The sequence below is a fragment of the Gossypium hirsutum genome, chromosome A05, assembly GCF_007990345.1.
Source record: "Gossypium hirsutum isolate 1008001.06 chromosome A05, Gossypium_hirsutum_v2.1, whole genome shotgun sequence".
NCBI classification, from domain to species: Eukaryota; Viridiplantae; Streptophyta; class Magnoliopsida; order Malvales; family Malvaceae; genus Gossypium; species Gossypium hirsutum.
Genome location: NC_053428.1, coordinates 40,617,314 through 40,637,603, shown reverse-complemented (window position 1 = coordinate 40,637,603; position 20,290 = coordinate 40,617,314). Strand labels below are relative to the sequence as shown.

The following is a 20,290-nucleotide window of genomic DNA, read 5'->3' as shown; positions in this document are numbered from 1 at the left end:
CAATATCTCAAAACAAATCATCAACATGATAGCCTATACATGCCATATACCATATTTACAAGTATCCAAAAATATCAACAAGTAGTCGATAGTGTGATGATGGTTCCTAATGATCCCCGATGTCCAAGCTAGCTTCGATGATCTATAAAACATAGAAAGAACACACAAAGTAAGCTTTAAAAGCTTAGTAAGCCATATACAATTAAAGTCATTATATGAACATTTACATATCAATTCATATTTGCTAAACATAATTAATCACATACACAAGTTCTCAAACCTTTCTCATTTAGTACATATTCAATATCTTAATCCAAGTTATCATTTACTTTATTTCTCAAAACTAGTATGAATCTCATACGTATCTGAGTCATTTAGCTCATTCACATATTCTTTCTCATCTTGAATTTGCCCGTTGAATCATTCAGAATTGTTAAGGATACTTGGCAATCATATAAGCTCGTACAATATCATATTCCAGATATGGTCTTACATGTTATCACATATCGATGCCACTGTCCCAGACAGGGTCTTACACAAAATCGATTAATGATGCCAATGTCCCAGACATGGTCTTACATGTAATCTCAATACAATGCCAATGTCCCAAACATGGTCTTACATATAATCACATATCGATAACCTAATGTCATGACATTTGTATCCTATGTTATTCCTAAGGTTCATACGGGACTTTCGGATATCGTAATTTCATCATTTCTTGCTCATAATTACTCGTTCAACATTCACAACAATTCAATGACAAGTAAACATATATAATCAAACTTAAAGATATTTGTTTGCATATGAACTTACCTCATACGAAAACGAATGTATCAGAACAACTATTCAGTGACTTTCAACTTTCCCCGATCCAAATCTGATTTCTTTCGTTCTTGATCTGTATACATTCAAAATTAACTCTTTTATTCATCAACACATTCAATCTAGTCCACAAACACATATTTGGGCATTTTTGCACTTTGGCCCCTAAAGTTTTAGATTCTTACAATTTAGTCCCTATTTCAAAACAACACAAAATACACAAAATTTCATCAAACCCATGCTTGGCCGAATTCTCTACAGATCCTTACCAGCCCATATTTTTCATTTATTCACACTTTTAACCCCACATTTTAGACATTTCACAATTTAATCCTATTTAAGCATTTTCACCAAAATCACTTTACAAAACATTTATATCTATCAACAAATACTCATTTTACATCATCAAACATTCAAGAGTCCAAGCTATCATTAATGGCATTTTATAAAATCACCAACAAACTCAAAAGTTAAAGCATGGGTTAGCTAGTACTCAAAGCAACGATCACAAAAACATAGAAATCATCAAAAACTGAGCTAAAAACATACCTCAATCAAACTATGCAAGTGCCGAATATCAAAACCCTATTTTGGCTTTCTCCTTTCTTCAATTTCGGCAACAAATACATGAAAATAACATGATTTTGATTTTTGTTTTATTATTATTTTTAACTTAACACATAAATTACTATTATAACCTTTATTAATACATTTAAAATCCACTAACATATGTCCATCCATGTCCATTTACTAAAATTATGGTCTAATTACAACATAAGGACCTTTCATTTAATAAGCAATAGCAATTAAGCACTTTTAACATATAGAATGTAACTTTTACATTTTATTAGATTAAGTCATTTTATCAAATTGAGCTAGTAAACAATAAAATTAGCTCACCAAATTTTCACAAATACATAATCACATGATGTAAACACATAAAATAATATTAAAATAATTTGCTAACCTCAGATTGGTAGTTCCGAAACCACTGTTCCAATTTAGCTAAAACTGGGCTATTACAATCTAGATCAATTTTAATCGTCATCCACTTTCTTATTCTTTTTTTTTTTTGACATCTCATGGAGTGAATTACCTCTTGATCGATGATAATGTTATCGGTTATATTCCTTCCTGAAATAAAGCCAACCTATTCCTCACAATAATTTCTGGGAAAACATGCTTAAAACGATTAGTAATTACCTTCATTACCAACTTATAAAGGACAAAACAGAGGCTTATTGGATGAAACTGTCCAAAGCCTTCTGGATTCGCCACCTTAGGAATGAGAACAATCAGGGTGTTATTCAAATTAGCATCAATAGAACCCTCATTGAACACCTTTCTGACCCAATCACAAACTGCCCCCCAATTTTACTCCACTGATTCTGAAAAAAAAAAGGGCATGAAACTCATCACTTCCCGGAGCTTTAAGAGGAGCCATATCAAAAAGGGCATCTTTAATTTCATCATTAGTGACTAGCTTCCCCCAAAAAATTAATATCACCACGCTTCAGCTGAGGAAACTAACTAGGAGGAAAAACACCAATATCATCAGGACATTCCCCATAGAGCTTTTGGAAAAAGTATTCGCCTCAGCCTTAGTAGCCTTCGGGTCCAAGATCCAATCCCCGTCATTATTCTGAATAGCAGTTATGTGGTTACTTTTCCTTCTTTACAAAGTTCAAAAACGGAAAAAATTTGTGTTGCGATCACCCAAGTGCAACCAATCACATCTCGCTTTTTGCTTCCAAAGGAGTTATTCATGATGTAAAACATTCTCAAGCTCCTATCTAAGATTCAAATCCACATGAACTAATTGATTCGAACCAAAGAGATCCATCCTTCTCTGAACATTATCAATTTTATGAACAATGTGTCTCTTTTTGGTAATGATATGCCTGTAGACCTGCTTATTCCACTTTTTTAAATTAAAAGTAAGCTTGGATAAGGAATTAGCCATGTCTCCAGCGAAAACCCAATTGCCATTCATAAAATCATCAAAATCAGGATGTTCAGTCCAACCTACCAAAAACTGAAAGGGTCTTTCTCTAAGTAAAATAACCTTCAGATTTTGATTCAGAAGAAGACGGTGGTTAAACTTGATCTTAGGTAATTGAGTAACCAAAATATTAGGGAAATTACAAATCCATGCTTCATTACCCAACGCACGATCTAACCTTTCAAAAAGTGCACCCTAATGCCAAGTAAAAGAAGATCCTCTAAAACCCAAATCGTGCAGCTCGGCTTTTTCCACAAATTCTCCAAACTAGGGACATCTCATTCCATTCGTAAAACCACCGAACTTTTCAGAAGAAGATAGGATTGCGTTGAAGTCACCAATAGCAATCCATAGAATATGACCTGATGAAATCGAAGACCTTAAGACATCCCAAAGATCTTTACATTTTTACCGATTGGGGTTGGCATAGACAAAAGAAATAAAGAACGGATGCGTAGAGGACATTTGCCAAACTTAGTCAGAATAAACTGAGGATTACTACAAACCACCTCGACACAGATTGAATCTTTCCAACCAACCCAGATACCTTAAGAGTAACCAATCGCCTCTACTCGATGAGAGAACTAGAAACCTAACTTTGCAATAATGCTATCAGCTTTAGCTTCACAGAATCTTGTCTCAAGCAAACAAACTATATCTGGTTTATGTTCCAAATTATATTCTTGAAAATTTTGAGGGAATTTAACACTGGCACAACCCGGGCAATTCTAAGAAAAAATTGTAAAATTCATAATAAAAAACAAAAGGCTAGGAATCATACCATTATTGCCAAGGGACTAAATCCCCATCAATGGTTAAACCTACGGCTCTCGAATCATCATTAACATTTTAACTGTGATTTTGAGTAGAAAGGAGTTTCGCCATCACCTCCATGGACTCTATTAAAGGAATTTGTGCACTACTAGAAGATTTAAAACTACTCCCTCGTCCTTGAAGAGCATTTAATTCTTATGGCTACCATGATTTTTATTAATTCTTACGCCACTCTTTCTATCTGTAAAATCGGATTTATCTGTACCCGAACCTGAAACTAAAACCAAACTCGACTTCTCTACTGATTGATTCCCAGATTTAACCTGTTGATCGAAAATAATATTTTCCTTAAAAAACACCGCAAAATGTTTTCCGAGATCTAGAATGTCTTCAAAAATTTGGATTTCAACTCTTTCAGACACTTCGAAAGCTGGGTTAAAATGAGCCTTAACCCTTTCTATATTACCAGAATTAATATTTTTCGAAACACAAAAATTTAAAGAATTTTGGTTATCACCTTCAACGCCCATTCCAGTAATTTTAGAAATTTCCTACTCACTACCTGCATGCGTGCAAGAAAAAGAAATATTAGAATTTGATTTAAAAATTGGGCCCTTATTACTCTTACCATTTTTTTTCCAATTCCATAGGCCTTTTGCCCAAAAATTTATCCAAACTAAAATTAGATTTCTGGCTCAAATCTATAACTCCCAAGCTATCCAAAGAAATATTCTTAGCAAACTCTAAAAGGGGTCCATGACCCATAGCACTCCCACGGTCTGCTTCAAATTTAGGCCCATAATTCTTCTTAACACCCATATTAGCCCTAACCTTAAGACTCCCATCACCGATAACCCCTCTCTCCCTCACTTTCTCCTGCGAAAAATTTCTATTAGCCACCCTCAAATCACTAACCTGATTAGGTGTTGAAAATCTAGATCCAAACGAATCATTTCCAGATTTTTTCGCGCCGCTAGCCTGATGAACGCATTGGCCACGCCGCGCAGTTCCAACAACATCTACGGCCCAAACTCCGGTCTCTTATCACCATTGGTTCTGCTACCGTCTTATTATGCCTCAACCACCACATTCGCAGATTGCCCCTAGGTTTGATCCACCACAACCGTCGGACAAAACTCTTTAACATGGCCATATTTACCACATGATAAACACACCATCAGGAGAGCCTCATAATCAACTTGTTGAACGGTACTATCCACTATCACCTGCAAAATCAACAGTTTATCAAGATAAATAAAAATGGCCAAACGAGCGAACCGACCTCTAGTTCTGTTTTCGGTTTGAAAATCTAGCTTGACAACTTTCCTAATGAGTCCGCCAATAGCTTCTATAATTTTCCGATTGAACAGGTACCTCGGAAGCCCTGGCAATTAGATCCAAGCAAACACCATACTAGGATATAGCTACAATCCAAGGGCCTTGGGTTAAGACTTTGTTGTAATCACCGATATCTTGAAACTTAACCAAAAAATAACCATTAATAGTATCCATAAGATGAAAAGATTTAGCAGGTTTCCAAAGACTAAGGATACAGTTGTGGAAAGCATTGTATCCGATATTATGCCTTAAGAGCTTGAGAATAATTGTTAAATCCATTTCTTTGAAAAGAATATTTTTAATACGTTCTGAAAAAGCAATAGTAAGCATCCCGTCTACCATGGTTGTACTCACGCCCCCTTACAGTAATTCAAAATCATTTTCACATCACTTAAAGGAGCCATTTCGATCTGATACAGAGGGAGAAGCTTCTCCCCCCAAAAGCATATCCTTCCACAACAATTTTGGAGACAAATCTGGACCTACAACCATCACAGCAGTCTCCTCTTCTACTCCTTCCTTGAATTTAACTTTCTTTGTGTTCTGATCCCCATCGAAACAAAGGACACCATCGCCACTGAAACTGGAGTCTTTCATTTTATAATGGATCTAAATTACACATTTATTCATTAAACTATGTTTAGTTTTTTTTTATCACTCAACTATCAAATATTACATTATGATTATCCACATTATTGAGTTGTAAATTGATATGTTGTATAAAATATTCTCATTAATTTATGATATTTCTTCTTGAGTTTTATAGTTTTAAATGCAAAATAGCCTAAAGTGGGGGAACATTTTTAAAAAATATATAGCATTTCAATAATTATAAATGAAATGTTGTGAATAATAAAAAATTATGATTTCTAGGTATTAATCAAGAGTAATGACTATTCATAATGATAAGTTGTGTGTTTTAAATACGGACACTACACCAAAACAGGCTTTTAGCGGCGCTTTTTTAGGCCTTTAGCGGCGCTTTTTAGCGCCACTGAAATTATTTGCGGCGCTTTGAGAAGCGCCGCCAAAAACGCCGCTAATGACAGCGTCGCTAACTTTAGCGGCGCTTTTCCCACAAACGCCGCTAAAGACCAGGACCTTTAGCGGCGCTTTTCCCACAAACGCCGCTATAGATCAGAACCTTTAGCGACACTTTTCCCACAAATGCCGCTATAGATCAGGACCTTTAGCGGCACTTTTACACAAACGCCGCTATAGATCAAGACCTTTAGCGGCGCTTTTTTTATAAATGCCGCTATAGATCATGACTTTTAGCGACGTTTTTTTCGCAAACGCCGCTAAAAGTGCCATTTCGCTAAACATTTTTATTAAATAAATTTTTGTAATAACAAATGGAAAGGTCAAATTTTATTTTGAATGTATTACTTTTCATTAACAATAAAAGTAAAAGAAATTATAGTAATAAATTTCAACATTCACCTATAATAAATAAATAAATTAACATAAACAATTAAATTTCCTAACAAAAATAAATAAATAAATTTCATTATATGGGAAAAGAACATATATTCCTTTCAGTATTATATAACAAAAATTAGTACTACTACAAATACGGTTATTATACATACGCTTCCGTTTTCTTGCAGCGTTGAATTGATTGAACTCTACGAGTATCTACTACTGACAGCTGACAAAATTTTGGCTACATATTTAATTTTTCAATGTTCTCCTTATTTCCAGTCTAATGGTAAAAACAACAGCACCTTAATTTCCGTAGTGGTGAAACAACAAAAGAAAACTTTACTTATCACTCCATGTTTGACCAAAGAAAAATACCACCATGGCTTCTTGCAAATCCTCAGTAGCATCTGCCCTCTTTGAGTAACTACATAACAAATTTAGTATAAAAATTATGAAAAATCAACATTCTACTCATCAAGCTCCGGTCATATTGAAGGAAACGATCAAAAAAACAATTTGAATAATTTGCAATAAAGTACCGCTTAGCAAGCTCTTGTTTTTTCAAATCTAGAGGCTGCCCATCAAAAACATAGCTGAAAGAAAATACCACAAGCATTAGCAAATAAAAGGCCTTTGGGATGTGGTACCGTATAGACAGCATAAGGCAGAAAATATCTGTGTTAGGATTCTAATTTCCTCTGACACACGTAAGCAGTCAACTATGCATTAGTTTTTTCACAAATTCAAAACCAGAAAGATTTTCTGCCTTCCTCTGGCCATAGCCGTTGCCTCTTTTGCTCATCTACAATGGTCAATATTTTCTAACATATAACATCTTAAATAAAATAAGAACAGAGCAAAGAATTTTCTTTTCACAAAAAAGATAACTAGTTGTTAGCTTGGCTACACTAGATGAAGTTCAAATCACTAAAAATAAAACCACTCCTAATAGCTCACAATATCAATCTTATCATCATAAACTAATTGTTAGCTTGTCATCATCAACTAATCTTCCTTTTTTTTACTAAAAAGAATCATTTGTAATTTTTGTATTTCATAAGAATTGCTCTAACCAGTCAAAGAAATCCCTACATATCAACTCATTAACATGATTCTAATTATTTTTGTGCTGGGGAGGGGCATTTTCTGATTTATATAATAGAGTTTTTAGATTTTATAAATAGGGTTAAAATAACGAATATGAAGTAAATTGTGAAACTTTAAAAACCGAGGGGTCATAAAGCAAACTATATGGGGGATTTTAAATTCACTTAACAACATTAAGAAAAATAAGTCTGGTTTAAAGTAATGGAAAAAAATCATAAACTAATTTGATTTGGTAATGTCCTTGTCCTACTTCGAGTGCCCACTGCCCATAACTATGAGCTATTTAAGAATTTTCATGTTCATGTTGAGCTACAGTTATATAAGCTTTTAAACATTTCTCCATATCATTCCCTTTCGCAGTTAAGATTACAAGCACAAACTCTTAAGGCACGCATTAAATTAAAAAGCATATACTTATTTTCAAGTATCTAGATGTTAGGATAGAAAGTCACCAACCAAGCAACCACAATGAACAACTTATTTCATCATTACATCAAGTTTCATCCATGATAAACTTCTTCGCCAAAAATAAAAACATGAAAAAAACTTCTTACAGATCCAGTAGAAAAAGGGAAATGAGAACATTAAAAATCCCTGACTGAGATTTTATAAGAATTTAGATTATGAAAAATATATATTAAAAGTAAGCATAACCATGATATACTTTGAAGAAAACTTTTTCATCATAAACAGTCATGAAAGTATAATGCTTAAGAACTTTATGATGCAAAACTTTTTACAACCCCCAAGCAAAACAAGCACTAGATGCCCCAATTTCCTACTATTGCAAATTATTACTAGAATGTCTAATACTTCAAGAAGATGATTAGTTGAATTGATATATAACTGTAAACTAAACTAAAAGATTAGGGAGTTACCATGAGTAACATGATCTTTGGTTTGGCTAGATAGTAGTGATGATACCAAGACAGCAAATCTTCTTTCCTAACACACGGTAAGAGTTAAAAGATATACTAGTTATATGTTTTCAAGCATACATAATTAAACATCCATTAAATAGAAAGGAATCAGTAAATAAGAATCTAAAACAAATGTCTTTAGGATGCAAAGAATCTTCAACAACATTGCTTCAAGAATCAAGAATGACGAAATCATAGTTTTGGAAGCCAGACCCCAGTAGTGGAGCTTGAAGCAAGGGTCGAGGCTAATAAGGCAAAATCAATCTCCATCCACCCATCATATTCACTGTCAATAATCAAATATATAGTAGACTAGCTGGTGCTGCAAAGTGGGAATATTGAGCTCAAAATATATAGGATGCCAATGCAAGCAGGCCAACCAGATAACTATAGGATCAAAAATGAAATTCAATGATTCAATTTTAAGTAAAAGGATTAAGGCAAATTTCAATGATTCAATAAATTAAATTGAACTCCATTTGTATAAACTACATCAGCTGCTATTTCAGATTTATTAACGATAACTTTCCTAAATCCAATACTTGAAACTTGATGTTGTTGTATTGTATGGTTCATCAAAAATAATATTACCAAGCTGCAAATTCAGTAACATATAGAAACCTATAAGGCATCATGACTTACCCGTATATATGTAACTGTCTGCAGCAAGTTGCCTTCATTGATGCTGCTAAAGGCTTCCAAGAGCTGCTTAACAATTGGGGTTGCTTCTGTAAGTTTCACTACAATTTCCTGAGAGTAAAGATTTTTTAGTCATACATTTATTCAAAGCTGAAACCTGAAAGCAAAAGGCTCTAACCCTGTTTTCCAGTCGAGCTTTTTGATCGGTGATTCTCTTGTTCGTCTTTTGGTTGCCGGTTGGAAAATGGTTTGGTTGACCTCTTTTCTTCAGTTGCTTAGAAGATTCTTCAGACATGCTTTGGATGGAATGCAGTCGAAGTAGATGCTGCAAAAGTGAGGATATATAAATCACCTTCAAGTTTGTTTGGGAATTTTATGTCATCATAACTAGGGAAGAAGCAGAAATCCTCCTTAAATAATCAAGAAGAGGGTTTAGCCTTTAGCTGAATAAGGAACACACAAGGATACACCAAGAAGCTTTAGGACTACACTTTATCCTTTAGCTTGAGCTGCTAGGAATCACAAAATGTAAATATCTATACATAGAGAACACTGCTACACATAACATCTAAAACGACTATACTGTAGCAATATATTTATTTATTTATTCTTGCGCGAGAAAAGGAAAAGATTAAAAAAGCTTAAAGCTTGAGGACCTTTGACGGGAACCGCGGGACTGAAAATAATTTTTCCTGTTTACTGCCTGCCTACCTACAACCACCGTGAAGCGCGAGAGTTAATCCCAATAAATCAACCCAACATAAATGGTTCCATAATACTGAAAATTTTGTAGCTGAATTACATGCCAAAAATACTCGCCTTCACAAGCCATGAGGGCAACTTAACTGCTTGTGCTTTCCCGACTCTTCTTCTTCCTTGATGCAAAGCTGCTCGGTCCGATTTCTATTTGGGGGATTTCAGCTAAGAAAAACAAACTCTTATTTGGGGATTTAGGGCGACCGACGGAGATGAGAAGAAGAGGGAGTAATGAGCGGGTAACCAAAAATCATTTTTTGGGAGTGAGCGGGATTTTACCTTTTATTTCCTTCCACATTTGCGGCGTTTTAAGAAAAAAACGCCACTAAGAAATTTATCAAAACGACACTGTATTGAAAAATTACAATACATGTTTGCGGCGTTTTTTATCAAAACGCCGGCAATGTCTACCTTTTCTGGCGTTTTTCTTGAAAACGCCACTAAAAATTTAAATTCTTCTATTGAAAAGTTGGGAAATTTTAATACATAGTAATGGCATTTTTTGTTGAAAACACCGCTAAAGCTCACATGTTTTTTATATTCAATTATTGTATCTTTTATATAAATTTTACATAAAGAATTATTAAAATTTTAAGTAATATTTACAAGAATTAGATAATATTATAAATTTTAGTTTTTTATTTCATTTTTATTTTTGTATTTTTTTCTTATAATTTGGTCCTATCCAAATTAAATAATTACCTATATATCCATATCAAATATATCAAATGGTTTAAATTAAATATTTTTAAATATAAAAACATTAATTAATTGTATAAAATTGTATCATTTAACAAATCTCAAATAAACCTTAAACCCTAAATTAACCATTCAATATATATAAAGTCTATCTATTATATATCTCTTAAATAATATAAACTATACTCATAATTTCTATATATTAAATTTATTATTATCTCTTTTACAATTATATAATAACATATTTAATATAAATTAAAAAAACTAATTAATCTAAACTTTAAACCTTAATTCGACCATTGAAACCCTAAATCCCTAACTCTTAACCCCTAACCCCTAACTCTTAATCCCTAAACCTTAAATCCTAACACTTAAACTATAATCCCTAAATCCATATATAATCCCCAAACCTTAAAATAGTAACTCCTAAACTTGCCTTAAATCTTAAATTAACCATATACCGTAAACCATATCAACCCTAAACTATAATAATAATTATTTATTTATTTTAAAATTAATACTATCTTATCTTTTTCAATTATATATGAAATTATTTAATATATAAATTTAAAAAATATTTAAAAATAAATTAAAAAATAATTAATCTAAACCCAAAACCCTAACTTGACCCATGAACTCATAAACCCTAAATCCTTAACTCTTAACCCCTAAACCCCTAACCACTAACCCCTAAACCTTAAATCTCAACCCTTAAACCATAATCCCTAATCCATAATCCTTAAATACATACTCCATAAACCTTAAAATAGTAACTCCTAAACCGGCCTTAAATCTTAAATTAATCATATACCTAAAAAACTTTAAAATTATTTTAAATAATGGTATTTTAATTGTTCCATGTGTTCTATTTTCAAATTATTTCTCCGTGTTATTATTTTTTTCTGAATATTTTAAATATTCAATTAGAAATAAATTGAATTTTATTTAATTAATATAAATAAACCAAGTAAGATAAAATGTTTTTAGCGGCGCTTTATCAAAAACGCCGCTAAAGCCCCTACCATTAGCGGCGCTTTTCCAAAAAGCCGCTAAAGACCCAGGCATTAGCGGCGTTTTTCAAAGCCACGAAATGTTAGAAAACGACACCGTTGGGCTAAGGTTTTTTGCGGCGTTTTTTTGAAAAACGCCGCTAATGCTCATTTTTAGCGGCATTTTTTTAAAAACGCCACTAATGCTCAATCTTTAGTGGCGATTTCCAGAAAGCGCCGCTAATGCTTGATTTTTACCGGCGTTTTTTGTCCAAACGCCGCTAAAAGTGCCGCTAAAAGCCTGTTTTTGTGTAGTGGGAGAATTATATCACTTGATTTTTTAACAAATAATTATATCTATTCAAGTAATATTATTTGAATAATTATATCTATTTAAGAGATGTGATTATGTAGAAAAGAAACTTATTTAAAATTATGGCTTTATGAAGAGACATGAGAATTCCAATAAATAAGAGTGAAAATTTTTTTGGACGAGATATAAAAAATTCAAAAACAAAACTCATTTCTATTCTTCCTCCATCTTTTACTATTCTTAGATTGTCATGTAAAGAATTGCTACACAATTTTTATAAAAATTGATTTTCTTGTTATAATCTGCTCAATCATTAGTAGATTATTTTCATTAGTGAAAAAGACAAATAGTTATTGAACTTCATTGTATCATTGAAGTTCATTTCTATATAATTATTTTCACACAATGGGAACAAATATACTCTTAAAGATAGTGGTTAATGTACACCTAAAAGCCTTGTCGTATTGATAGGCTTTTTCTATTTAAGTAGTTTTTCATGTTCTATTTATGTGTTTGATATCTTCCTCACCAATAATTCAAAAGTTTTGCACTAATAATTTTTAAAGTTATATTTTATTTTGTAGTTTAGCCTTATTAAATTAAAATTTATTTAAATATTTAATTTAATACAAGTTGCTAAAAACTTATTCCAATGAACCAGGAATGATATTAGATTTTAGGGTTTGAAAATGAAATGACAAAAAAAAAGAAAAAAAAAAGCAAAAGCAAAACAGTTATATAATAAATTTTAATTGGAAATAACTGCCACCCAAAGCCATTCACACAAGAATAGATTTGAAATTTTCGTTTTTGGGATATATTCATTAATTGACTCCTCAACTATTGACAAGCATAAAAATAAACCCTAATTAGTTTTATTCTTTTTTCTAATTTAATGTAAAATTTGCAGAATGGGGCTTTCAACTTTTTGTCACGCTTAATTTATTCCTATAACGTATTCTAATTCCGTTTTAAATCATTACAAGATTATAATAAGTACTAAAATTTGCTTATAATCATTTTTAAAATATACATATATTTATTTAATTCGCAACAATTTTTAATAAATAAATATAAAATTGATATATACAACTTAACCTCGAACGGAATAAAAAAATTAATATAATATATATGGGTTACTTTTAGGGTTTTTTCTTATATATATTCTTGAAAAAACGAATATATTTATTGGTTGCATGCATAATTCTAAATTAATTGTTTGTAAGAGAAAAAAACCCCAAAAAAGGGGGAATCAAGGTAGAATTTACATGAACTAGCAAAATTTTATTATCTAATTTGACGACCAATAAAGCTATCTATATCAAATTACAGTACACGCAGATAAAAATAATTATATAAAAACTAATTACTAAAATATTATGTAACACCAAATGAAGTTTTTATTAAAATAGTAAACTTAAATTTTTATAAATAATAGTGTCATAAGTTTAAATATCATTTTGTGTATGTTTTCATTTATATATATATAAATACAAAAAAAAAACAATTGTAATCATATAATTTATTTTAAAAAATATAATTTATTTTAATTATTTTTTAATTGAGTTGATACTTAATTATATCAAACTAAAATTTTAGCTATAGTTTAAGCGTTAAATTAATTATTAATCCTTATGCTACATACCATGTTTTCATAATTTTAAAGAATAACGAAAATTAATGAAAGAATTATTAAAATGTTGCAATTTGGTAACGTGAATTATCAAAATGTAATTTTTTATATTTAGGTAGCAAACACCTAAACTTAAACCATTTGTGTAGTTTAAAGAAAATGTTAATATATACTAGAATTTCTATCACACACATATGCGTAAGGAAATCATAAATTTAAAACATAAATATGTGTTTAAAAATAATATACAATAAATAATGAAATGTATGGTTTGAAACTAATTAATAATAAAACATGAAATATTTACGTTATTAAAAAGAAAAAAATTAGATTAATTTGTTTATCATGATGTTGTCATCAATCTTGAGTCGGTATCGAGTTAACTAGTTACACCAACTCAATCAAATATATTATTAATATATACAACTGATTGAAATAATATAGTGTGTATAATAAGATTAAAATATATTAAAATATTAAAATAAAGCTTTAATTGAGTGGTAAATTCAAATTTTTACTAAAACAATTACTGCGAGGTTCAAATCTTATCAGATGCATATTTTTTTTAAAAGTTAAAAATACTAAAATACCATCGAATAATATTACTTATTTTAATTAAAGAATGACATTCATGTAATTTCCTAACCAATTAGTGCCTGGTTGACTCGTGACATCAACTCAGTCATGCGTTTAAATAATAGTATATATATGGAGGTACTTGAAGTTAGCAACTTGTACCCACTTTATACATTTTCTTTATGGACCTAATTGATACTTAAACTTAGAAACCATAAACCAACCTAGTACTTTTTGTAGGTATCTGATTAACATGATTAAAATACGCTCATGTGGCGTTAATGACCAATAACATGGTGACTCGTGGTAGCCTCACATTTTGACACTTGAGAAAATAAAATATTTAAAATTTATAAAATAAATTATATTTTTACATATGGGGAATAAAGTTGGACAATTGATTGTCTAGGTTCATTCACATATGGACAAACATTTGTCCAATTTCATTCTAGACATAATTCTTTTAATATTTTTATATATTTTAACTTTCCATTACATATTATATTTTTATATTATTATTTTGACATTTACAATATATAAAATCTAAAAAAAAACTAAATATATATAACTTGTAAAAATATTAGAAATATTTTTCACACTAGAATGAACCTAGACAATTAGTTGTCTAAATTCATTTCAAACATGTTTTTGAGTACTTGTATATATTTTTTATTTTCATAAAATATTATATTTGTATATCATTATGAAATTAAAACATATATAACATCTTATGTTTATAAAATATATTATCTCACATAAAAATTTATAAAAATAAAAATATATTAGATTTTATAAAATATATTTGTCCAAATATATAAAAATATATATAATTTATATAAAATAAAAATATAAAAAATGTATAAAATGTAAAATATTATAAAATATCAGATTTTATTTATTTTTAATTTAATAATATAAAAATATGTTCATAATATGAAATATTAAAAATAAATAAAGTTACTCAAAAAAACATGTCTAGAATGCATTCGGTTGTCCATATGCAAATGTATTTAGATAAACTTGTATCCATATTCATTCTAGTGCCAAAAATTATTTTTAATATTTTTGTAAATTTATAAATTTTAATTTTTTTAGATTTTATATATTTTAAATTTCAAAATAATAATAAAATATAAAAAAATCTGATATGTTATAAAAAATAATATATATACATATAAATACTAAAAAGCTATTCTAAAATGAATAAAAAATTTAAACGCCAAAATGAAATATTGCCACGTGTTACCATGCTATTAATTATCAGGTACACGTTAATATATTTTAAAAATGTTAATTAAGTGCTTATAAAATATCAAATTAATATATATATACATATATATACCCCTTTATGCTACACAAGTCACATTTGGGAAACAATTCACACCATCAATGTCTCGCGGCTTGAATAGTTTTCTAGTGAAGGGCCGATTTACTTTAAACCTCCCCTCCCAGCTAATAAAATTATAACAATCCCAAAAAACCACTTAAATATTTTCCATAATATATTTTAATAAAGTAATAATAGAATTTTTGATATTATGAATCATTCTTTAACATAAATATAATTTTAATAAATTTTAAGTATTTATTTTTAATATATTCACATTTTAATTTAATATCTTTAATAATTATTTAAATTTTAAATTTACTATCTTTTTTAATTTTATATTTAAACGCATATCACATCATTAATTTTAATCTCAATTATTAAAATAACTAATCTTATCCTCAAAGCTATTTTTAATATCAAGTTTACGGTGCAAGGAAGCTCAAGTCTGAAAATTTTTTGTCCAGAAAATGGTTACAACTTAGCAAGTCGAAGATATCTTAAAATGAAAAGAAAATTAATAAGAGAGGAGGTGAGTCGAATCCAAATCCAACAAACCAAAATCTAGTAGACTTCAAAAGGGCTTATATACGTGTGACATGAAAAGCCACTTGCACGCTTTCTCAATGGATAACAACCAAAGATGAACAAATCTCCACCACAGAACCATCAATGAAGATTTCTACTTTTTTTTTTTCTTCACTAGTTCATATGAACTGAAACACAAAATATTAAACAATGGCAGCTTTGCAGAATTCTATGCCATCCCTTCATCATACATTGTTCACTAATTCCTTTCCCCAGGTTTCTTTTCTCATCAACATTGTCAGTCTATTTTGTTCTACAGCTTTGGGTCTTTTCTATTTTTTTTTCTTTATGATTGGATTTTGCTCCTTCCATTCGTTAAACAGAGAGGGTTGCAGAAGCTTTCTCATGGAGCATTTCTTTGCTGTAAAACAAGTGTTTCTCTTCATGTCCGGGGTGAACATTTATCATCTCCACCTGCTGCTTCTTCTAGCTCTTCTCAGTTTCAAGGTGAATTTAATTTCTTCTTCTTGTTCTTCTTTTAATTTATTTTTCTTAATCCAGTAATTGTAAATTCTGGCATAGGGATTAGAGGTATTTGTGGAGATTTTATACAGCATTTCTTTATTATTTTTTTCTATATATATTAATGCTTATATTGTATTTCTTTTTTCTTTTCTTAATTTTCAGATAGTTGTGGGAGACGCCGAATGATTGCTGTTGGCATCACTGCTCCTTTGGTTTCAATTGTCGACCGAACTCCTATTGCATGTATGTGTATTAGATCCAATGTTATTATCCCATCCAATGTTTTTGGATCTAATTAAAATCAAGTCAACTTGCTTCTTTGAATAAAATTTCCTGATATGCTAAGAGGACACATTCATATGGTTCAGTTGCTGCAGAAACTAAGAAGGGATTTCTTCCAGTCACTGACAAGAAAGATGGATACACATTTCTCTATCCATTTGGGTGGCAGGTAAACTTTGTGCATTTAATTACCTCTATTCTATGGTACTCAGATTCGAGAGTGAGTATTATAAACAGTTGTGTCTCCGATTTAGAGTAACATAGTAATTTACCGATTCAATTTAATGAAAATTAGAATTGACAGTAACTAGTCTCACTTGCAAGTGTGTAGGAAGTAGTTATTGAAGGTCAAGACAAGGTGTTCAAAGATGTTATTGAGCCATTAGAAAGCGTTAGTGTGAATATGATACTAACCAGCAAACAAGATATTCGAGATTTCGGATCTCCACAAGAGGTTTGCCATGGATTGTCTATATTATATATCATCACATTGAGAACATAAAAAAAAAGAGTGAGATCTTAGTTCTCACGATAAATTCTCACAGGTTGCTGAAACACTAATCAAGAAAGTTTTGGCTCCTCCAACTCAGAAAACAAAGCTAATTCAGGCAGGAGAGGTTTGTTTCCTGCATTTTTGCTTGATTCAAAGATGGATTTGTTACCCTTTCTTTTATTGTACTGCCTTTATTATTTTTGACTATATTGCTCTGATTCTTCATTCTTTAAAGTATTCGTGTTCAACACTTGGTTCTGACGATGCATATCCAGACATGGATACAAGGCCTCATACATGAAAACACATCCTATGATAGTGTTTATATTTTCCTGGAATGCAGCCCTACTTTTATCTGGACAAGTTTCTCAACTAGTTCATCTAATTACCCTCTTGTAGTGTTCCAGGGATTGTTATGATATGTTGTTTGGACCTGCATGTTTAGGTGTCGATCGTATTAAGATGGTTTAACACAATTAGCGTATTTATGATGTGCTCATGTTATTTTCACATTTTACAATCATGTTTGATGCATCGATATAAACTTTGACAAAACATAAGATTTGAATGGATTGATGTGTTCATGTTGTGTCATCTTATAGTTATTTTCATGTAATGAATTATGTTCTGTCTAATTAACTGATCCATTCGTATCATTTATAGTATATGGAATTGCTAAATAGACTTTCAGCTTTTGAATGTCAAATACTCTCCTAGTTTATGTTACTCTAACTCTTCATTTTTCTTGAAATATCTGTATTATATATTTTTGGACATAGCTACGAGGATATGATCATCCAACACCTTTAAAATACAGGGAAAGGATTGTATGAAACAGTGACGCCACGTCATCTGTATCCATTTTCAATAATTTTATGCCACATCAGTACTCTTATCCTGAATTTCAAAATTTTATCCTGAAAAAAATCAAATCCAAATTAAAATACTAAAATTCAGAATAAAATCTTGAAATTCAAGATAAAAATACTGATGTGGCATAAAACTATTGGGAAGGGATACAGATGACGTGGCGTTACTGTTTCATACAATCCTTTCTCTAAAATACATGAGAAGTGAGAAGGGATTGTATGAAACTGTGATTCCACGTCATCCTTATCCCTTTTCAATAGGATAATGACAAATCAGATTTTTCTTCTTTATTTTCAGCTTTTTTAGTTGGATTTGAATTTTTTCAGGAGAAAAAAGTTGAAAATAAGGAGAAAATCTGATTTGTCATTCTCCTATTAGAAAATAGATGAGGATGATTTGGAATCACAGTTTCATATAATCTCTTCTCAAAATACATAGATAAACTTAGGTAAAGCTGAGCCCACTAGTTTCACACATACTTGTATCTAACACTCACACCCAAGCCCAAGCAGCATTGACCGTAGTCATATAGATATTAATATTCTGTTTGACAAATTAGAATTTGTATGAAAACATTATGGACTGACGTGTTTTGTACATATCTTACAGCATGATGTAGATGGAAAAACTTATTATACATTCGAGTTTGTCACTCAAGCTCCAAACTACACTCGGCATGCTCTCACTGCAGTTTCTATTGGAAATGGTATGTATGTTCTATATATATGCATGGTTACTATGTTATTCCATCTCTTCATTTTTCTTAAAATATCGTTTCCAACAGTTGTGTTGGATACAATTTTGGACACGGTTACGAGGATATTTTCCTCCAAAGGCTTAGATAAAATTGACAAACACTTGTTTGACACATACTTCTAACCCACACTCACACCTAAGTCTGAGTAACATATCATAGTTATGAAATTTGCTTATAGCATCCATAAATTGTCTTATTGTTTAATTTGTTCTCATTGGCAAAAAATAAAAAATAAAAGTTCGTAATTTTATATGAATACTTTAAGCACATGGAAAGTACTCTTTGTTCATTAAGTCTAGAACTTAGCTCATTTAGTTTATGCAGTTATTTATAGGAGTTAGTATTTAGCTGGTTTTGGGTTTGAATCTTATCATGTGCCACCCATCCATGGCTTCAAATTATAGACTTGTAACCCTGAGACTAGCTTAATTGATTCAAGTAGGCATTTTAAGAAACGATGTTTAAAAACAATTTTGATATTCGAATGCCAGCATCTGCAATCCTTTTTATCCCAAACCACAACTTCTTTGGTACCAAAGAAACAAAAATGGTAAAACATAAGAGACTACGACTACTTTCAATCCATTAGAGCTAGAGATTTGGAATCTGAGATTGTCAAATGCCCGAGTGAATTTGTGTCCACGAGAGTAAATGAAGTCTTGATCTTTGTACATCATTTTCATACTTTTGTTTATTCCATCATTTTCCTATGAACAATCAATCGATTGCATAATGTTCTCTTGTCTTCTTTTATGACATGTTTTCTCAGGTAAATTTTATACATTGACAACCGGAGCAAATGAGAGAAGGTGGGATAAGATGAAAGAGAGACTACTCACTGTGGTGGACTCTTTTAAGATATTCAATGTTTGAAGCATGATTGTGCAAAACTTTAAAAACAATCATATTAGGAAGAACAACATATATATACTTCTTGATTGAGAGCATTGTGCATTTTTCCGGAATTGTATAAAGTCCCAGTTTAATCTATTTCTTCACTCTTTTCTTTTCTTTTTCCATTATTTTCCTCCCCAACTCATTAATCATGTAAGTCAAGATTTTGGTTGTGTCAGATAGGTGGTTATTGTGCATCTATATCAGCATTTAAAATCTAAATCATATTTTCCTCTTATAAAGTAAAAATGATTTAATTACTTAACATTTCACCGTATGACTTCTTAAAAAAAAAATTTGCTTATTCATTTCTAGCCTTAAATATTCATACCGTAAGAATAAGAGGTGATTGGCCAGAGTATTTCTCTTTTTTTTTTCTTTTTTTTTTTGAGTCTTGTTTAGGGAATGTAGAAGATTCTTTTGGTAAGGTGAGGAGACGTTACTATAGAAACTAGAAGGGAAATAAGAAAAGAATATTATTTCTTATATTTTTACAATAGTGATACAACACCTAAAGGTGATAGCAGCCCATTAATCTAGGAGTAAATTAATCATTTCCTATTCTATACAAGTTGATTATTCTATAATTTCAATAATCTTACAGCTAGCATATTTTGA

At 30.6% G+C, this 20,290-nt stretch overlaps 1 protein-coding gene and 1 long non-coding RNA gene across 2 annotated transcripts; one reads left to right on the top strand and one right to left on the bottom strand.

Annotated features, from left to right (window-relative positions):
* Positions 1–6,452: 6,452 nt before the first annotated feature.
* LOC107960321 (uncharacterized) lies at positions 6,453–9,746 on the bottom strand. Its single transcript, XR_001701123.1, has 5 exons — positions 9,687–9,746; positions 9,034–9,355; positions 8,350–8,416; positions 6,904–6,957; positions 6,453–6,788 (listed from the first exon to the last, which is right to left on the bottom strand). It is a non-coding gene; the product is annotated as an uncharacterized lncRNA (long non-coding RNA).
* A 6,026-nt stretch (positions 9,747–15,772) lies between these two features.
* Positions 15,773–19,768, top strand: LOC107960084 (psbP-like protein 1, chloroplastic). The gene is made up of 8 exons (XM_041112403.1): positions 15,773–16,127; positions 16,235–16,358; positions 16,539–16,619; positions 16,745–16,827; positions 16,990–17,112; positions 17,204–17,275; positions 18,631–18,727; positions 19,548–19,768. The coding sequence occupies exons 1-8, from the start codon at positions 16,062–16,064 to the stop codon at positions 19,649–19,651; spliced, it is 750 nt and encodes a 249-aa protein (XP_040968337.1). The 5' UTR covers positions 15,773–16,061; the 3' UTR covers positions 19,652–19,768.
* The last annotated feature ends 522 nt before the right edge of the window (positions 19,769–20,290 follow it).